Genomic DNA, 22,139 nt, shown 5'->3' on the forward strand with positions numbered 1-22,139 from the left:
TCAATGGAAACGCATGCGTTTTTAAGCACATGCGTTTGTTTGCTTTAAAAACGCATGCGTTTTTATTAAAAAAAACAGAAAACACACTGATATGCCACCCACCACCATAAAGGTGATAAAGGCATCCTAACCCTAAAGGGATCCTAACCCTAACCCTAAAGGGATCCTAACCCTAAAGGGATCCTAACCCTAACCCTATCCCTAACCCTACCCCTAAAGGGATCCTAACCCTAACCGTAAAGGGATCCTAACCCTAACCCTACCCCTAAAGGGATCCTAACCCTAACCCTACCCCTAACCCTAAAGGGATCCTAACCCTAACCCTACCCCTAACCCTAATCCCTTTAGGGTTAGGATCCCTTTAGGCTTAGGGTTAGGGGTAGGGTTAGGATCCCTTTAGGGTTATGATCCCTACCCCTACCCCTAACCCTACCCCTAACCCTAACTATTTCTATTTATAGTGTTTTTTTTACTTTATTTTGATGATTGGCAGCTGTCACACATTCCTCAGCATGCGTTTAAAAAATGCAAACGCATGAAAAAACGCATGTAAACGCGTCAAAACGCTGCGTTTTTTTCACCACATGCAAAACCGCATGCATCAAAAAAACGCAGCGTTTGCACGCGTTTACATGCGTTTTTTCACCATGCGTTTTTTTTTTAAAACGCATGCGTTTTGAAACGCAAGTGTGAAACCAGCCTTAGAGGTTAAACAGACTGTTTATTTGCTAGCTGTGAAGATCCAGTCTTTGCTTATGAGCATTATGGTAGCCCAAAGCTTGTACGACATCATCCTCTAATCTCTGTATGAGTGTTTTTATTTTAACGAGGCCAAACATGAGGAATAACAAATGGCTATCCTCGTAGAGGATAATTCCTTTTAAGAAAATACACTTTTCGGTTAAAACATTTCCAACATTCTGAACATGAAAAAGGCTTCCCACCTCTGTGAACTTTTAGAAGATTATTAACAGTTGATTTCCGTGTAAAATTTTTCGAGCATTAGGAATATGAAAAAGCCTTCTCCACTGTGTGAATTCTTTGGTGTCTAAGAAGAGATGATTTACTAACAAAACATTTCTCACATGCTGAACATGAAAAAGGCTTCTCCCCTGTGTGACTTCTCTGATGTTTTCTAAGATTTGTTTTCTCAACAAAACATTTCCCGCATTCTGAGCAGAAAAAAGACTTCTTCCCTGTGTGGGTTCTTTGATGTATAACAACATCTGATTTCCGTTTAAAACATTTCCCACATTCTGAACATGAAAAAGGCTTCTCTGCTGTGTGGGTTCTCTGATGGTTATCAAGAAGCTGTTTCCAGCTAAAACATTTCTCACATTCTGAACATGAAAAAGGCTTCTCCCCTGTGTGGGTTCTGTGGTGTCTAACAAGATCTGATTTCAGGTTGAAATGTTTCCTGCATTCTGAACAGGAAAAAAGCTTCTCCCCTGTGTGGGTTCTCTGGTGTATAACAACATCTGATTTCCGTTTAAAACATTTCCCACATTCTGAACATGAAAAAGGCTTCTCTCCTGTGTGAGTTCTCTGGTGGTTATCAAGATGCACTTTCTGGTTAAAACATTTCCCACATTCTGAACACGAAAAAGGCTTCTCCCCTGTGTGGGTTCTCTGGTGTCTAACAAGATCTGATTTCAGGTTGAAATGTTTCCTGCATTCTGAACAGGAAAAAGGCTTCTCCCCTGTGTGGGTTCTCTGGTGTATAACAATATCTGATTTCCATTTAAAACATTTCCCACATTCTGAACATGGAAAAGGCTTCTCTCCTGTGTGGGTTCTCAGGTGGTTATCAAGATGCACTTTCTGGTTAAAACATTTCCCACATTCTGAACACGAAAAAGGCTTCTCCTCTGTGTGGGTTCTCTGGTGTATAATAACATATGATTTCCGTTTAAAATATTTCCCACATTCTGAACACGAAAAAGGCTTCTCCTTTGTGTGGGTGTTCTGGTGGCTATCAAGAGGCGCTTTCTGGTTAAAACATTTCCCACATTTGAAACAAGAAAAGCTATTCTTCGCTGTGTGAATTTTTTGATGTTTAAGAAATGACTTTTCGAGAGGAAAACTATTTCCACATTCTGAAACTGAATATGGTTTCTTTGCTTTAGGAGAAGTTAGTATTTGAATGCTTATTTTGTGACTTTGATTTTCCTTAGTAGTTGGTAATGAATCAGAGGACAGGACTTGTTTCAAAGGACCAGATGACAGATCGTTGCTGTGAAAGGATGATGGTTTATCTGGAGTAATGGTATTCACTTCAGTTGTATCCTGTGGGATCTTTAGATCATCTAGATCATCTGATTTAAAAATTGAAGATGTCAGCTCTTCCTGTGATCTCCAGGTACAGTCATCTGCTAAAAATGAAACCAATTGTTATTTTTGAATAAAATATCCTTAAAATTTATATTTTTTATAATGTCTACTTAAACTGTCAGTAAAAATATCAAGTTATGCGAAAATATTGAATTATTAACCAAGACAATGACAGTTCTCAGTCTAATAAAAAACCTCATAGGATGACCTGCTTGTTCATTCTGCCTCCCAACTATGGAATAAAAAGCCACCAAACAATGTTATGTAGGCAAAAATAATACCAATAAAAACTTCTATTTATCTCACAAAAAACAAGTCCCCATATAGGTCCATCATCTGTCAGTGGAAAAACAGAGGTTTCCACAATATTAGTGGATCAAAGGCTCTTGAAAAGCAACATGGCTTCCATAGACCAATCCAGCAATATCTGCTCTTCCAAAGTCAAATCTACCCCTCGCTTCTGAGCCTTGCAGTGTGCCCAAACGACATTGAGCATCCAAGTGTTTGGCATTACTATAGTGAGAACAACCCACTTAATTTACGATGTGTACAATGCTAACATCTGGAAAGTGGCTGTGGAGTCACAATATTCCCTACTTCTAAAGATTAATTCATTTGGGTTTATAATTTCCAAAATGGCGTCACTTTATGGGAATATCTAATGCTCTAGTTTTCTACACTTTTGTCACATTAGGTCTTCTGCACATAGCGTGTCCCATCTCCTCTGGAATCTGTACCTGCGATGTCTGCTTCTGTCACCAGGAGGCACCTTATTCAGACATGGGAACCAGAAGATTAAAGAGAATTTTGAAAATAATTTCTAAGGTGCACTTGTTTCCTATTATTCTTTGTGAAGAATTCCAAAGTTATCACCACATAAAGTGACACGTGTCAAATTTGAAAAATGGGCACTGATAAGGAACACAAAACTGCAGGAAGTTGTTAAATCAGAGTATTTTGGAGAGTAACTACTGTAGTAAAAACTGAGTACAGACAACAAAACATCCACTGAAATGATCAAACGCAACAGTCTTCTTCAATAAAAAATGAGTAACTAGTGGTGAAACCTCTCTGGGGTAATTAGGGTATGGGGCTAGGTGGCTCTTGGCAATCTAAACTATCGTAAGGGCCAATATTTTCTGTCTGATGAATTTGAAGAGGAAATATTGGACATTTAAAGAGAACTGTTTATAATAGTGCTTAGCTGAGGTGTCTTAAATTTAGATCTCAGGCATTTGGCAGAAGAAATGGAGACCTCTTTTAAAGAAACCAGCGAGTTGTAGACTCACATAAGTGAGGCAGGCCGTTCCCACCACATTCAAACTATCATACAGAATGAACCTGTAAAAAAAATATTTTTTTTATTCTATGTTGCACCTTTAACCCCTTTCTGACCTTGGACGGGATAGTACGTCCGAGGTCAGATCCCCTGCTTTGATGTGGGCTCCGGCGGTGAGCCCACATCAAAGCCGTGACATGCCAGCTGTTTTAAACAGCTGACATGTGCGCGCAATAGCGGGGAGTGGAATCGCGATCCACCCGCCGCTATTAACTAGTTAAATGCCGCTGTCAAACGCTGACAGCGGCATTTAACTACCACTTCCGGCCGCTTTGCCGGAAATGCTCGCATCGCCGACCCCGTCACATGAATGGGGGTCAGCAATGCGTCAGGATAGTACCCAAAGAAGTCCTTGAGACCTCTATGGTTGCTGATCCCGGCTTGCTGTGAGCGCCACCCTGTGGTCGACGCTCATAGCAAGCCTGTAATTAAGCTACATAGGAGTGATCTGATGATCGCTGCTATGTAGCTGAGCCGATCAGGGTATTTCAGCTTCTAGCCTCCCATGGAGGCTATTGAAGCATGGCAAAAGTAAAAAAAAAATGTTTTAAAAAATATGAAATAAATAAAAAAATATAAAAGTTTAAATCGCACCCCTTTCGCCCCATTTAAAATAAAACAATAAAAATAAAATCAAATAAATACATATTTGGTATCGCCGCGTTCAGAATCGCCCGAACTATCAATTAAAAATAGGATTAACCTGATCGCTAAACGGTGTAGCGAGAAAAAAAAATTGAAACGCCAAAATTACGTTTTTTTGGTCACCGCGACATTGCATTAAAATGCAATAATGGGCGATCAAAAGAACATATCTGCACTAATATGGTATCACTAAAAACATCAGCTCGGCACGCAAAGAATAAGCCCTCCCTCGACCCCAGATCACGGAAAATGGAGACACTAAGGGTATCAGAAAACGGCGCAATTTTTTTTTTCGCCACTTAGATAAAAAATAACCTAGACATGTTTGGTGTCTATGAACTTGTAATGACCTGGAGAATCATAATGACATGTCAGTTTTTGCATTTAGTGAAGCTAGCAAAAAAGCCAAACAAAAAACAACCATGGGATTGCACTTTTTTGCAATTTTACCGCACTTGGAATTTTTTTCCCATTTTCTAGTACACAACATGGTAAACCCAATGATGTTGTTCAAAAGTACAACTCGTCACGCAAAAAATAAGCCCTCACATGGCCATATTGACGGAAGAATAAAAAAGTTATGGCTCTGGGAAGGAGGGGAGTGAAAAACGAACACGGAAAAACGGAAAATCCCAAGGTCATGAAAGGGTTAACAACAACATATGTTTGAGGGGAGAGCTCCAACACTAAACTGGAGTTGCACTCATTTATGGTGAACAATTGGAGCTACTATGAGTCCTGACCAGAGGAGTGGAGAAAGTATTAGTGCTCCCCATTTCAGGAGAGATTGTGCAGTAATCTGAATTTCTTAGGATTGAAAACATAATATAATTTAGGATGTGTAGTGAATCCATGATACCAGGGCTCGAGCCATGCCAACTAAAGATGAGTGCGTGTGCTCATTACTCGAGTTTTCTGAGCATGCTCGGGTGTTCTCCGAGTATCTTGGTCATGCTCGGAGATTATGTTTGAGTCGCCACAGCTGCATGATTTGTGGCTGCTAGACAGCCTGAATATGCAGCGCCCCAGAGACCTGGTCATTGCAGTATAGCGCTCTGCCACTAAGGGGAGCAGCGGTACGTCTGATGGCACTTAAGAGTTATCCTGACCAGGTATCACCAGAACACATTACACTTCACACTCCGGCCACTAGGGGAAGCAAAAGGCTTTATTTATCGGGCCACTCCTCACACTGGTAAAACTAGGGGCTGGGGAGGAAGTTAGTCAGAAGCTGACTGGGTTTGAACCAGGCAACATCCCTTGGCAGGGGGTGTTGCAGGGAGAAGGCACAGGGGGGTCCCTGTCAGGCGTGGGAACCTGGCAGGTGCCTAGCGACAGAACAGAACGTAACGGAACATCGCCTGCACACCTTGCGGCGGTATCCTAAGAGAGAGACAAGAGGGGAAGACTACTGTGGAACAGTGTAAACGAGAGCAGCACAAAGGAGAGCCAGTGAGAGTCGTACCGAGAGAGGAAGGCAACATCTTACTGAGGCGCGTAGTTGGTGGCCGGATCACCGTAGGAGTAAGTGACTTCAGGCCTTACTTCAAATTCCGCTGGACAGTTGATTATAGGTTGGCTGTCTACCTTTTACACCTACGAAGACATAGGGGGCAACATTGGGAGAGGGCCGTCTCTAGGGTCCCGGAAGACCTCCAAGCCTTCCCGTCAAATGGGTGGCGTCCTATCCATAACATACCTGGGGGACGTTGGAAACTAGTAACATCTGGAACCAAAGAACGAGAGAGAGAGAGAGCTGTAGAGAACGAACGAACAAGAACAGCAGTTGTGAGGACTATTCCGAATGCTCAGCAGGGTAGGACTACAACACACAGGCACTATTGGTAGGCAACGATTTCCACCTGCGAGGGAAACTCTGGATGTGCCCATCGGACCGGCCGGTCTCTGAGAGCCCTGTTAAACGTACTCTGGATTGAGGATCCTGAAGCCTTCAGTAAAGAGGTAAAGAGACTGCAACCTTGTGTCCTCGTTATTGCCGGCACCTTACACCATCACCATCCACCTTACTGGGAAGCCCTGGGGACATACTTCACCTGTGGGAAGGTATACCATCCAGCTGCCATTCCATCACTCCAGCGGACCCCACAGCAACGTCGAACCGAACCAGAGAGGCCCGGTACCGAAAACTCGTGGCCCTGTGTCTGGGGGTGCTCCAACTTGGCGTCACGAACAGGATCGTACTTAAGCCTGAAGAATCGGGTCATGTGTGCCTTGGAACTGTGATTGAAACGTGTTGGACTGTGATTTATTACAAAGACTGTGTACTGCTATTGCCGCAAGATTCCCACCAAAACCGCCGCCATTGCCACGCCACGATGAGCGTCGGAGAAGGAGTGCGTGCCATGGGAGGAGACTATCAAAGTGGCGCCAGAAGCGCTGACTGCCCCCTCCGATTGCTGTTGCGAGAGGACGATCTGCCCCAAAGGAGAGGAGAACCGTCTCCTGATTTGCAATGGCGGGAACCAAGACAAGAAGGAGCTCCACCCCCAGGAAATGGAGGAGCAGCGTGTGAGTGCCATTGCGGATCCCGGAGAAGGGATGACGACCAACCGGTACCTGAGCGACGAAGGAGTGATCCTGGATTGCTCCCGTCAGCCGGAGAGGGACCCGGACTCGAATCTGCCGGGGCTGGAGGACTCGGACTTCTTGGGGTCGCAGGCGGAGGAGCCGAGACAGCCTATCCCGAGCGTGGAGCCAGTCGATGCGAAGCTATGGAGATCGGAACCACCACCGAGAGCCGTGTCGGGAGAACCGCAGTTCGAGCCGCAGCCGACTCCAGTGTCCTCATCAACGGAACCGATCGGCATCGGTGGAACCACATCAGACGGAGGTATGGGAAGCTCCCCTGCCCTCCTGACCGATCCGGCTCCCGCGACCGATCCCCGTCCTGACGGTGACCGATTCCCTGCCTTTGAACTGGTGGTTATAGCCCCCAGCACCATGGAGAAGCTGGTGCCTCCGCTAGCGACAACTATGGGGACACCACTGTGCGTAAGCTCCGAGGGGGTGATCTTCCGATGGGATAACCCGAGGATAGAGCCAGACGGGACCAGACAAGAGGGCCTCAGCATCGCTGTGCTCACTTGGGAACAATATAAACAATGCCTGATTTTACACTGGAAAGACCGAAAAGAGACAGAACAAAGTGACCCACCGAAAGTACCAGAACCAAAGACAGGACGCCGTAAAGGAAGTCCGGTAAAGCGGGGAACTGTGGTAGCCTTTTACCCGAAGCGAGGTTGGGGCTATATACAGGAATCGGGGCTACCGACGGAAATCTTCTTCACTAGCTATAATGTGAAGACCCCACGCCGCGATAGATGGGATAATCAACTGCTGTATCCAGGGGATCAGGTGACATACACCCGCCATCGGAGTGCGCAAGGGTGGTGCGCTCGGAATGTTTACCAATGCGAGCCGGTGATGACGCCACCTGCTGCCCCGATTACGACCAACCCTGATTTGACGAATTCCACCCCTATCACCACAGTGTGCATTATCGTCGCTACTGAACTTGCAACCAAAGCTGACATTCGGATCCAGACACCGGGTGACCTGGCCGCACCTGAGAGACAAACCCATGACAATGACACTGCAACAGGCGAGGACACGGGACCGGGACTTCCGCGGCCGGGAAGAGTCCCCTACCGGTGGATGCCTTGCAACCTATTATAGAAATAAACCTCGAAACCCCGAGATTTGTATATAGTTCACTGTTTCTTGCTGTTACTGTTTAAACCCGTTCAGGGTTAACTCCTAGGGATCCCTTTGTTTACCCGGGATCCCTATTGTTTTCCATTGCTTTTCTACTGTTACACCACGTTCATCATTGTTTTAAAGACTGCCAGATCATGGACGGTGAATGATTCAGAACTGCTTTGTAAATAGTTTGCACCTTCTTAAAGGTGCTCCCTACTGGTTTTATAAGCCAAAGAAGACTTTGCGAAGACATGATGCAGAAGGACTTGCTTGCTGTGAACTCGCTTGCTGAAAGAGAATTTGCACCAGAGACTTGGGTCCCTCTTAAAGGGAATGTTTGATGATTGCTTTGATAAAGTTTGAAACGTTAATAATGTTGAAGAATTTAGATAGTTTAATAATGTTAATAAAGATTGAGGACAGGAAAGCTTAAAGTGAACCCGTAGGGGTTAGAGAGAGAGTCCTCCTGAGAACTGTAGGAAGATGGTCGGCACAATGACAGTAGGCCCAGCCAAGGAGCTGGGCGGTCCTGCATTGGTGAAGTGAGAACGGAAAAGAAAGTTGAGTTGTTGTAGTACTTGATAGTAGGCCTTTAGTGGGTTCAGCTTATACGCCCTTAAAGGAAGAGTTAGTTTATGGTTCAAAAATTTGCACTTAGTAGCATTCCCGGCTGGGTACTGAGAGTTATTCATAGTCATAATGTTATTTAAAAATATTTAACTGTTATTTTTGTTTGTAACGTTCAAGTTTCCTTACCTCCCATAAAGGGAAGCACCTTTTCTATTTACTTGTTCTTAGCATTCAAAATTTTGTATGTCTTTCACTGCATTATATTGTTGTTCTTCTTCCCAGTCCAGGAGTACTGGATTTAACCGGGGGGGAGTGCAGCGCCCCAGAGACCTGGTCGTTGCAGTATAGCGCTCTGCCACTAAGGGGAGCAGCGGTACGTCTGATGGCACTAAAGAGTTATCCTGACCAGGTATCACCAGAACACATTACACTTCACACTCCGGCCACTAGGGGAAGCAAAAGGCTTTATTTATTGGGCCACTCCTCACACTGGTAAAACTAGGGGCTGGGGAGGAAGTTAGTCAGAAGCTGACTGGGTTGGAACCAGGCAACATCCCGTGGCAGGGGGTGTTGCAGGGAGAAGGCACAGGGGGGTCCCTGTCAGGCGTGGGAACCTGGCAGGTGCCTAGCGACAGAACGTAACGGAACCTCGCCTGCACACCTTGCGGCGGTATCCTAAGAGAGAGACAAGAGGGGAAGACTACTGTGGAACAGTGTAAACGAGAGCAGCACAAAGGAGAGCCAGTAAGAGTCGTGCCGAGAGAAGAAGGCAACATCTTACTGAGGCGCGTAGTCGGTGGCCGGATCACCGTAGGAGTAACTGACTTCAGGCCTTACTTCAAATTCCGCTGGACAGTTGATTATAGGTTGGCTGTCTACCTTTTACGCCTACGAAGACATAGGGGGCAACATTGGGAGAGGGGCGTCTCTAGGGTCCCGAAAGACCTCCAAGCCTTCCCGTCAAATGGGTGGCATCCTATCCATAACATACCTGGGGGACGTTAGAAACTAGTAACATCTGGAACCAAAGAACGAGAGAGAGAGAGCTGTAGAGAACGAATGAACGAGAACAGCAGTTGTGAGGACTATTCCGAATGCTCAGCAGGGTAGGACTACAACACACAGGCGCTATTGGTAGGCAACAATTTCCACCTGCGAGGGAAACTCTGGATGTGCCCATCGGACCGGCCGGTCTCTGAGAGCCCTGTTAAACGTACTCTGGATTGAGGATCCTGAAGCCTTCAGTAAAGAGGTAAAGAGACTGCAACCTTGTGTCCTCGTTATTGCCGGCACCTTACACCATCACCATCCACCTTACTGGGAAGCCCTGGGGACATACTTCACCTGTGGGAAGGTATACCATCCAGCTGCCATTCCATCACCCCAGCGGACCCCACAGCAGCGTCGGTCACCCTGACCGAACACCACAGGTGGCGTCACGAACCATTGATAGACTGTACAAATCCCTTTACTGGACGCCTCTTAGCAGGGTCACGGACCGGGTCTAGCCACAGAACTGAACCAGAGAGGCCCGGTACCGAGAACTCGTGGCCCTGTGTCTGGGGGCGCTCCAAATACATGTGGGGATTCCCTAACAAACAGACAATCCCCACATGTATTCAGGCTGTCTAGCAACCGCAAATCGTGCACTCAAACATAATCTCCATGCACACCCAAGATACTCGGAGAACAGCCGAGCATGCTCGGAAAACTCGAGTAATGAGCACACGCGCTCATCACTAATGCCAACACATCTCTTGCAGGAATTAACAAATGTACTATGGGTAAGCAAAGTATTCAATTCTCTTTAAATTTTTCACTGTTTGTTTCATTGCAGCCATTTGGTAAATTAAAAAAGTTAATTTCTCATTAATGTACACTCTACACCCCATCTTGACTGAAAAAAAAACAGAAATGTAGAAATTTTTGCAAATTTATTAACAAAGAAAAACTGAAATATTACATGGTCATAAGTATTCAGACCCTTTGCTCAGTATTGAGTAGAAGCACCCTTTTGAGTTAGTACAGCCATGAGTCTTCTTGGGAATAATGCAACAAGTTTTTCACACCTGGATTTGGGGATTCTCTGCCATTATTCCTTGCAGATCCTCTCCAATTCCATCAGGTTGGATGGTGAATGTTGGTGGACAGCCATTTTCCTGTCTCTCCAGAGATGCTCAATAGGGTTTAGGTCAGAGCTCTGGATGGACCAGTCAATAAAGGTCACAGAGTTGTTATGAAGCCACTCCTTTGTTATTTTAGCAGTGTGCTTAGGGTCATTGTCTTCTTGAAAGGTGAACTTTCGGCCAAGTCTGAGGTCCAGAGCAGTCTGGAAGAGGTTTTCATCCAGGATATTTCTGTACTTGGCGGAATTCATGTTTCCTCCACACATACAGCATAGAATTATCACCAAAAAGGTCTATCATCGTCTCATCAGACCAGAGAATCTTATTTCTCATAGTCTGGGAGTCCTTCATGTGTTTTTTATCAAACTCTGTGCGGGCTTTCATATTTCTTGCACTGAGGAGAGGCTTCCATCGGGTCACTCTGCCATAAAGGCCTAACTGGTGGAGGGCTGCAGTGATAGTTGACTTTGTGGAACTTTCTCCCATTTCCCTACTGCATCTCTGGAGCTCAGCCACAGTGATATTGGGGTTCTTCTTTACCTCTCTCATGAAGGCTTCTCTCCCACGATTGCTCAGTTTGGCTAGACGTCCAGGTCTAGAAAGACTTCTGGTGATCCCAAACTTCTTCCATTTAAGGATTATGGAGGCCACTGTGCTCTTAGGAACCTTGAGTACTGCAGAAATTCTTTTGTAACCTTGGCCAAATCTGTGCCTTGCCCCAATTCTGTCTCTGAGCTCCTTGGCCAGTTCCTTTGACCTCATGATTCTCATTTGGTCTGACATGCAATGTGAGCTGTGAGGTCTTATAGACAGGTGTGTGCCTTTCCAAATCAAGTCCTATCAGTTTAATTAAACACAGCTGAAATCCAATGAAGGAGTAGAACCGTCTCACGGAAGATCACAAAGAAATGGACAGCATAAATATGAGTATCTGAGCAAAGGGACTGAATACTTATGACCATGTGATATTTCAGTTTTTCTTTTTTAATAAATATGCAAAAATTTCTACATTTCTGTTTTTTCTCAGTGAAGATTGGGTGCAGAGATGTGATGAGCGAGTATACAGGTTACTCAGGTTTCCCCGAGCATGCTCGGGTGGTTTCCAAGTATTTGGATGTGCTCGGAAATTTAGTTTTCCTCACTGAAGCTGCATGTTTTGCGACTACTAGACAGCTTGAATACATATGGGGGTTGCCTGTTTGTTAGGGAATTCCCACATGTGTTCAGCCTGTCTAGTAGTTGCAAATCATGCAGCTGCAGCAACAAAAACTAAATCTCCGAGCACATACAAATACTCGGAGACCACCCAAGCATGCTCGGGGAAACCCGAGTAATGAGTATACTCACTCAACACTAGTGCAGAGTGTACATCAATGAGAAAAAAATGAATCTTTTTGAATTTACCAAATGGCTGCAATGAAACAAGGATTAAAAAAAGGGAAAGGGGTCTGAATACTTTCCATACCCACTGTATATTACAGTTTAGAGATATATCATGGCACTGGAGTAATGGTTTTATGTACTTTATCGTGATCCTATTTGAAGTTAGTTAGTTTAAAAAGGACATGAAAAGTCAGGATAAAGGGAAACAGTTATTGTACAGAAATTCACAATTGGTTCTCACTGCACATTTAATATTGTTGATCATAAAAGCGAAGTGTGGCCAGAAAGACTGGACCTGGTCTTGTAGGGACCATGTGAGCACATTCAGCAGCACAGAAGGGAGAGAAGGTAGATTCATCCAATAAGATATCAGGGATCTAGGAAGCCAACAGCATCATTACCCTCCGCTTTCTCTTACAGGCCCATCATAATATTTTTCTTCAAGTGATTTTCTAACTTGTCAGCACATTCAAAGTATACTGTCATTTGGCATTATAGTTTACAGATCTGGGCAGGCAAAGGTCAGCGTCTACTAATCCCAGAGGATAGGTGGATCCTCCAGGTTGTAAGGTCTATAGAAAAGGGCTTTCAATGTCCAAAGTAATTATGATTGTGATACGGCTGAACTACAAGACCGATAAAGCAGCCACAGCCGGTGAATGAGAAGAATCTGTGACTTCTCTGCATTTAGTGGTTAGGTTACTACTCACCTGGGTAGTCATATGTAGGAATCTCCTCTTTACACCACTCATCACCCCTCACATATGTCCCTGTAGTATTAATATGGGTCAGATCTTCACTCTGAAACAAATATTGTAAAAGTCACAGACAGAGGGAGAAGTCACATCTATGATCAGCTCTAGTCCTGTCATCTCCACCGTTCTCATTACACAAGAATAAAACCTATAATACTAGGAGACAAAACAAAACCGAACACAAGACCTTCACAGCCATCTACACATCAGAGGGGAGATCTCATGACACCTTCTCTCCATCTACCTGATGATCCTGAGGAACACTGGGATCTTCTTGTTTACTGTCTTGCGGAAGAAGAGGACGGGGACATCTCTCTGGTGTTGTCCTCTTACTGGATAGATCTGGAGGAAACACATACAGGGACTGAATTCATTCTTTACATAGAGACAATTATAGGCTGTGTGTATTTAGTTCTGTCTACTACCTGGTGATTTTAGGGGCTGGGGGACCTCCATCATGACGTCATTGTACTGATCTTTGTGTCCATCTAAAAACTCCCACTCCTCCATGGAGAAATAGACAGCGACTTCCTGACACCTTATAGGAACCTGACACATACAATGATACCGTCATCCCCCGATCCCTTATAGCGTTACTGTATAATGTCCCAGCATTCCCAGCAGTGTCACCTCTCCAGTCAGCAGCTCAATCATCTCATAGGTGAGTTCTAAGATCTTCTGGTCATTGGGGTGAGGCGAAGGCACCGTGATTGGGTTCAGAAGTCTTCCCCATCCCTCAGACACAGGGTCCTGACAGCGATCACTAGAGGTCTTCTTCACTACTGTGTAATCCTGGTTATGGAGAGACACATTAATAAATCTCACTACAGACATTTCCAGAGTCCTCACCTCTCCAGTTCTGTCCATCTGTTATTCCTCACCTCTCCAGTAAGCTGCAAAAGGATCTCTAGGGTGAGGTGTAATATCCTCTCCGCCATCTTGTCTCTTTCCATATCCATCTTTGATTGGTAAATCAGGAAATTTCTCTTATAAAAAAGATGTCCACTAGGAGGATCCGATGTTGTAGAAACCTGAATGAGAAGATGAGCCGATGTAACATCATAAAATCCTTTTTAATAATACAATTACTGGAGATAATGGAAACATATGAGGAGATAGAACGTGTAAATGTTGTATTCGGTAGTCTTGTATGGACTGGAACATAAGCTGAATTGCTGACTAAGACATCTTCTCCATGCTCCCTATTACTGTCTATGTTAATTACTGCTTCGGCAGCTGATTTGCTGTAGGAATTACAAGTTTGTTAGGACTGACCAGAAAACACAGAGACTGGTGAGGACCCAACCACCAATGGTATTTTTATTATTTTCCAACATTCTGTTTTTTTCCCTGACATCTACTAATAAAACCTATATATTTTAAGTCACAGACAACAAGCAGTTTCTTCCTCGGAGTCGGCAGCTGAATACGTTCCTCATAGACTCATCTTCCATAACGCTAATTCTCATCTCATTTACCGACACTGGAATCGGCATTAGCAATACTGCAGGAGATATTCAATACACGTGACAGGAGAAATAACTACTTCATGATGAGGACGACATCTTCATCTTCTACTACGGCTCTAGAAACATATTTGTCTAGAGTCCATCACTGAGGGTGGTTTCACACTTGCGTTTTTGTCTGCAGCGTTTTTTTTTTCAAAAAAACGCATGTGTTTTTTCCCCTATATTTAACATTGAAAACGCATGCGTTTTTTTGTGTACGCGTTTGGTCGCGTTTTGTAACGCATGCGTTTTTTTACTGCATGCGTTCATTTTCTGAAATGCTACTTGTAGTATTTTTAGAAGCGTTTTTTGGACAAAAAAAAAATGCATGCGTTTTCATGCGGTTTTTTGGGTCAAAAAATACATTGGAGTCAATGGGGACGCATGCGTTTTTTGGTGCATGCGTTTTTTGCGGTAAAAAACGCATGCGTTTTTTTATTAAAAACCCAGAAAACACAGATATGCCACCCCCCAACATAAAGGTGATAAAGGAAACCTAACCCTACCCCTACCCCTAAGGGATCCTAACCCTAACCCTACCCCTACCCCTAAGGGATCCTAACCCTAACCCTACCCCTAACCCTACCCCTAACCCTACCCCTAAGGGATCCTAACCCTAATCCCTTTATGGTTAGGGTTAGGGGTAGGGTTAGGATCCCTTAGGGTTAGGGGTAGGGTTAGGGGTAGCGTTAGGATCCCTTAGGGTTAGGGGTAGGGTTAGGGTTAGGATCCCTTAGGGTTAGGGGTAGGGTTAGGGGTAGGATCCCTTTAGGGTTAGGGTTATGAGCTCTACTAGCTCTACTAGTTATGGGCTCTAAAAGTGAAATTATAGGCCAGTAAGTCTAACCTCTATTGTTGGTAAAATATTTGAAGGGTTTCTGAGGGATGTTATTCTGGATTATCTCAATGAGAATAACTGTTTAACTCCATATCAGCATGGGTTTATGAGAAATCGCTCCTGTCAAACCAATCTAATCAGTTTTTATGAAGAGGTAAGCTATAGGCTGGACCACGGTGAGTCATTGGACGTGGTATATCTCGATTTTTCCAAAGCGTTTGATACCGTGCCGCACAAGAGGTTGGTACACAAAATGAGAATGCTTGGTCTGGGGGAAAAATGTGTGTAAATGGGTTAGTAACTGGCTTAGTGATAGAAAGCAGAGGGTGGTTATAAATGGTATAGTCTCTAACTGGGTCGCTGTGACCAGTGGGGTACCGCAGGGGTCAGTATTGGGACCTGTTCTCTTCAACATATTCATTAATGATCTGGTAGAAGGTTTACACAGTAAAATATCGATATTTGCAGATGATACAAAACTATGTAAAGCAGTTAATACAAGAGAAGATAGTATTCTGCTACAGATGGATCTGGATAAGTTGGAAACTTGGGCTGAAAGGTGGCAGATGAGGTTTAACAATGATAAATGTAAGGTTATACACATGGGAAGAGGGAATCAATATCACCATTACACACTGAACGGGAAACCACTGGGTAAATCTGACAGGGAGAAGGACTTGGGGATCCTAGTTAATGATAAACTTACCTGGAGCAGCCAGTGCCAGGCAGCAGCTGCCAAGGCAAACAGGATCATGGGGTGCATTAAAAGAGGTCTGGATACACATGATGAGAGCATTATACTGCCTCTGTACAAATCCCTAGTTAGACCGCACATGGAGTACTGTGTCCAGTTTTGGGCACCGGTGCTCAGGAAGGATATAATGGAACTAGAGAGAGTACAAAGGAGGGCAACAAAATTAATAAAGGGGATGGGAGAACTACAATACCCAGATAGATTAGCGAAATTAGGATTATTTAGTCTAGAAAAAAGACGACTGAGGGGCGATCTAATAACCATGTATAAGTATATAAGGGGACAATACAAATATCTCGCTGAGGATCTGTTTATACCAAGGAAGGTGACGGGCACAAGGGGGCATTCTTTGCGTCTGGAGGAGAGAAGGTTTTTCCACCAACATAGAAGAGGATTCTTTACTGTTAGGGCAGTGAGAATCTGGAATTGCTTGCCTGAGGAGGTGGTGATGGCGAACTCAGTCGAGGGGTTCAAGAGAGGCCTGGATGTCTTCCTGGAGCAGAACAATATTGTATCATACAATTATTAGGTTCTGTAGAAGGACGTAGATCTGGGTATTTATTATAATGGAATATAGGCTGAACTGGATGGACAAATGTCTTTTTTCGGCCTTACTAACTATGTTACTATGTTACTATGTTACCCCTACCCCTAACCCTAACTATTTCTGTTTATAGTGGGTTTTTTACTTTATTTTGATGATTGGCAGCTGTCACACATTTCTCAGCATGCGTTTAAAAAACACAAACGCATGTCAAAACGCCGCGTTTTTTTCACCACATGCAAAAACGCATGCGTAAAAAAAACCGCAGCGTTTACATGCGTTTTTTCACCATGCTTTTTTGCGTTTTTTACCGCAAAAACGCACCCCAAAAAACGCCAATGTGAAACCAGCCTGACTCCATCACCACCGGCCGTCTATATGAAAGTTTCCCGTCTTCCCCGCACTGTAATCTTCTATCACGTTAGATCTCATGTCTGATTCACACACCGAAGTTTGAGGCTTTTATAGAAGATTTTTGTAAGAACAACAAGACAGGAATTATTTGATGCCAATTTCTCCATGTAGACTTCCATATATTACATGAAAAACACCAAAAAAAGCCATGTGTGAAAATATTCCAAAAATAATTGTAGTGAAGTGTTGAGGCGCCAAATGGAAAGTTTTTACCCAGGATATGGACACCTTGAACCAATGTTACAACCTCCACTATAATAAATCTTCAGGATGGTGCATAGACGTGAGACTTTTGAATTTTTTCTATACATTAAGGAACATTGGCAGAATGGTGGACATATATCAGGATGGGGCAAGGATGAGGGACATATACACCAGGATGAGGGACATATATACATATAATTCAGGTTTGGGGTGGGCTCTGTCCCAATCTTGCACTGGGGCCCATCAGACACAAGTTATGCCACTGGTATTTGGACACCTTAAAAAACAGTAAAGATTTGATCTGCACTATGGGATCATTGCAGGTGACAGCCTCAGCTTTGCTGCATTTTACACCTTCAGCTCTGCAGCCTACAAGCCTCACATCTTACATTTTACATCCTCAGTTCTTGCAGATTTAACAACCTTTTTTTTTTTACATGACACCATTCTGATATATCTGACACCCTCTGCCCTCCGCTCTACAACAAACTATTTGCAACCTCGTCTGAAATAGTAACCTTACCCGCGTTTGCAGGGCCGGCTCCAGGTTTTCGAGGGCCCCGGGCGAAAGAGTCTCAGTGGGCCCCCCCCCCCCTTTAACACATACCCCGATTTATGATGCACAGATACGGCAGAGAAATGTATAGTACAATGCCAGATTTCACTTCTTACATGAGTGACAGCTATTGTAGATTCTGCAGTGTATATATACAGGAGAGGTGCTGTGCAGTGTACATATACAGGAGGAAAGGTGCTGTGCAGTGTATATATACAGGAGAGGTGCTGTGCAGTGTATATATACAGGAGGAAAGGTGCTGTGCAGTGTATATATACAGGAGAGGTGCTTTTCTGTTTTGAGTTTTTCTATGAAACAAAGACTTTTCTACATAAACAATGTTGTTTGGTTTTGCGGCCCCAACAGATCTGTGCTACAAAGTAACAGGCGGCTCGGGCATTAATGAGGGACCTGATGCTGAATCCTTTCCACAAACCCTAATGACCCAATTAGTGCCCTGTCATTAGAAGCTCATTAAACGCCTCCCAGTCCCGAGCAGTCATGTACAGTATGGGGGGATCCTGTAGCCCACCCCCTGACTGCTCCATACCATACACTGCCCTCTGTCGCGCTCACTATTATCCTGTGCATTTCTCCTTCATCGTTACCCCATGTTACACTTGTCACCCCCCACTACAGAGTAGCAGGGCAACCAATGTCACCCCCACCCGGACCCTAATGGCAGCAGGAAATGTCTGCTCCTCTATTGGGTTGGAACCTGATTTAATCAAGGAATAATGTGGATTTGTTGCCGGTGGCTGCAGGGGAAGGGTTAAGTGATGCCATGTCCTTGGTGGGAGCAGTGGCAGCTGCTGGACCTGGACAGAGACAACCAATGTTGCTGTGACTGCACAGTGTGATGTGGAGGAGAGAAGCTGAGACTCCGGAGCAGAAATCACCCACATGCCAGCACTGGGCAGAGTCCCTCCAGTCACCAGCCTGGGGCCACGGGGCCCCAACGTACAGCCCACAGCTCAGTTTTATCCATGGAAGCAGCTCCCCTTCCTCCTGGCATTTGGTTAACCCCATTTATGCGGGTCGGATTGTTATCTTTAAGGTTCAGCAATAACCTTCATACAGATGGGAAGGGGTTAAGCTTCTTCCTACCCTACTGGTGCAGGTTTGGTGCAGCATGCATGTATTCTGGGTGAGCTGGGCGGCTACAGGCTGCACCCCACCAGCTGCTCCTCCAGACATCACCCACATTTTTAGGCAGCGGAGAAAGACAGCAGCAGACTGAGCCACAATTGCAACCACTGCTGGATACCTTTGCACTCACTCAGTCACTAGTAGGACAGAGCTCCTCAGAATCTGCCTGATAAACTTCAGCACTGTCTGCAGCCACCCAGGGGGGAGAGCAGAGAACTGCTCTCTCCGCCCTCAATGTCACACTGGCTGCCTTCTGTTAACCCCTATGTGTGCCTGCCTGGCTGCACTGACTGAGTGAGAAGATGCTTGTGTCAGAGCTGGCACATAGGGGTTAAGAGAACGCAGCCAGCAGTGACTTTGTGGGGGGAGAGAGCATGTTATCTCCTGCTCTGCTCTCCCAGCTGTATCTATGACAGCATGAGTGGGCCCCCCTCTCTCCCCAGGGCCCCGGCATTTGCCCGCTGTGCCGGGTGCTGACGCTGGCCCTGCGCGTTTGATATTCTCAGTTTGGGATATCTGACAAATTGAGATTTTATTACATCTGACAACCTCAACTTTATTTATTCTGACAAGTTGGCCCAAGTTTTTAATGAGGCCTTCCTCCATGTCTCATCATCCACCACTACTAGATCACCAGGGTTAATATGTTCAGTGCTGCTACAGCCAGTCAATTTTTTGGCAAGGGTGTCTATGATCCCCATAAAATAATTTTTAAAAATGTGTCCCCCATGAGCAAATGCTTGTCAGCCCATGTACTTAGTGTATGAGCATTACAAGTCTAGGAGACCAGCTCCTTTCAATTGGGCCTAGTTTTTAATGAGGCTTTCCTCCACATTATTATTTTTATTACTATTATTATTTATTTATATAGCACCATTGATTCCATGGTGCTGTACATGAGAAGGGGTTACATACAAATTACAGATATCACTTACAGTAAACAAACTAACAATGACAGACTGATACAGAGGGGCGAGGTCCCTGCCCTTGCGGGATTATGGGGAAGGAGTCAATAGGTTGAGGGTTGCTGCAGCTCTGCCGTTGGTAAGGCGGTGCCTTCAGTCTCATCATCCACCGTCACTAGATCACCAGGGTTAATGTGTTCCATGCCGCTACAGCCAGTCATTTTTTTGGCAAGGGTGTCTATGATCCCCATAAAATATATACCGTATATATTTTTTTTCCCCAAAGAACTTTATTGGGATTTTGAATTTTAACCTGGAGGGGGGAGGGGGAATGAAAGGAGGGGAGGAAGGGAGGGGGAAGGATAAGAGTAAAGGTAAATAGGGGAGGGCAAATACAACACATGACACATAAAACTTTGAAAAGTAATAACAATTCAACGTAGAGTGATGCAAGGGACGCAGCCCTTGAAAGGTATGTAGGCAGAATACGAGTCATCAACGGTTTATCTAAACAATGCAAGGGGACGGCCCTTGTCCCATAAAATATTTTTAAAAAATGTTTGTCAGCCCATGCACTTAGCGTATGGGCATTACGAGTCTAGGAGAACTGCTCCTTTAAATTGGGCCTAGTTTTTAATGAGGCCTTCCTCCACATCTCAACATCCACCGCCACTAGATCACCAGGGTTAACATGTTCCATGCTGCTACAGACAGTCAATTTTTTGGCAAGGGTGTCTATGATCCCCATAAAATATTTTTTTTAAATGTTCCACCCATGGGGAAATGTTTGTCAGCCCATGCACTTAGTGTATGGGCATTGCGAGTCTTGGTCTTTGTAATGGGACAGTTTTTTTCAGGCCCTCCTACATGTTTCTTCCAAGGGTTGATTGGGGTGTGTGCAAATTTGGGTCAAGGTGGCCCTTGCATTCCATGCATAAGGAAACAGTATGGCAGGACCAACTGAAGAATCTGGTGAGTTTTCCTGTGGTCATCCAGTACCTGGGTTCAAAGGATTCTTGGGGTGCACATGAATTGATAGCATGGCAGACCTTGCAGTCAATACAATATTTTTTCAGGAAGCCCTCCTGTACCTCTCGTGAAGGGGGTATTGGGGTGCGTCATAATTCTTGGCAGCCAAGCCACTCACTGCATAGGCAATAACAGCATAGGAGACCAACTGCTTAATAATGGCCTTTTAAGAATATTAATGCTGCCTGACGTCCCTCTAAAAATAGGCTTTGTGACTTTAAGAGTCCCTCCTTCATAAATGAAACAAAATGTGTCACCTTATGTGTCACACACCACATGGACAGCTAGGGTTGTTAAAGCTTACAATGACATTTCCCAGTGAAAGCATTTGTATTGGTTAAAAGCAATGTTAAAGTTGAAAAACGCATCAAAAACGCTGCTTGTGAACATAGCCCAAGTGGTGGAGGAACATTTTGGTCTGGGGTTAATTATTTTGCGTTATACACAAGTCATTACCCTATAAAGGATGTATTTTAACATATTTCCCAGAAAAATCCATTTTGGTCTTGCTTTTGTATGTTTTTTGGTGCACCTGTTAAAATGGCATGAAACTCTGACAACATTGTTATAGCTGTGACCTAGGAGTCAGAAATGATTCCAGTGACATTTACCATGATGTTCCCGTGTCATTTGAGCAGTGTTTCCATCATTTTCCCACATTTTTAGACCTTAAAAAGGACCGAGGGGGGCGGGGGGAGGGTCGGTATCGCGGTAAAAATACTCGGGTCTCCCATAGGCTTACATTGGGCTCGTTGCTCGGGTCGAGTACCCGAGTATTCCAATTTACTCGACCCAAGTAACGAACACCCGAGCATTTTAGTGCTCGCCAATCACTAGTAATGACTAGGGTTGAGCGAAACGGATCGTTCATTTTTAAAAGTCGCCGACTTTTGGCAAAGTCGGGTTTCATGAAACCCGACCCCTGTGTGGGGTCGGCCATGCGGTACGCGACTTTCCCGCCAAAGTCGCGTTTCGTATGACGCGCTTGGCGCCATTTTTTCAGCCAATGAAGGAGCGTGGGCAGAGTGATGACATAGGTCTTAGGGGCGTGGACGCCTATCGTCATCTTGTCGCTTGTGCGCTGTAGCGAGAGAGAGAAAAAAAATAATAAATAAATAAATAATTTAAAAAAAAATTCCCATTGACTTTGCATTGGGTTTCGTGTTTCGGTCGATCCCCGACTTTTCGCCATAATCGGCCGATTTCACTCGACTCGACTTTAGAGATAGTCGGGTTTCGCGAAACCCGACTCGACCCTAAAAAATTAAAAGTCGCTCAACCCTAGTAATGACCACATGGCCACCTCAACACCATTGGAGCTACTGCAACCCCAGACTTACAGTCTCCTTCCCCATAATCCTGTAGAATG

The 22,139-nt window shown here is 44.7% G+C and overlaps 1 protein-coding gene across 1 annotated transcript in view; it reads right to left on the reverse strand.

Annotated features, from left to right (window-relative positions):
- Window positions 1–808: 808 nt before the first annotated feature.
- The window catches only part of LOC138666507 (zinc finger protein 850-like), a 146,187-nt gene continuing 124,856 nt past the window's right edge, over window positions 809–22,139 (reverse strand). The window contains exon 14 of the mRNA XM_069754722.1: window positions 809–1,730. Within this exon, the coding sequence (XP_069610823.1) occupies window positions 1,003–1,730 (728 nt within the window). The 3' untranslated portion in view covers window positions 809–1,002. The remainder of the gene's footprint in view (window positions 1,731–22,139) is intronic.

The sequence above is a fragment of the Ranitomeya imitator genome, chromosome 2 (assembly GCF_032444005.1).
Source record: "Ranitomeya imitator isolate aRanImi1 chromosome 2, aRanImi1.pri, whole genome shotgun sequence".
Lineage (NCBI taxonomy): Eukaryota > Metazoa > Chordata > Amphibia > Anura > Dendrobatidae > Ranitomeya > Ranitomeya imitator.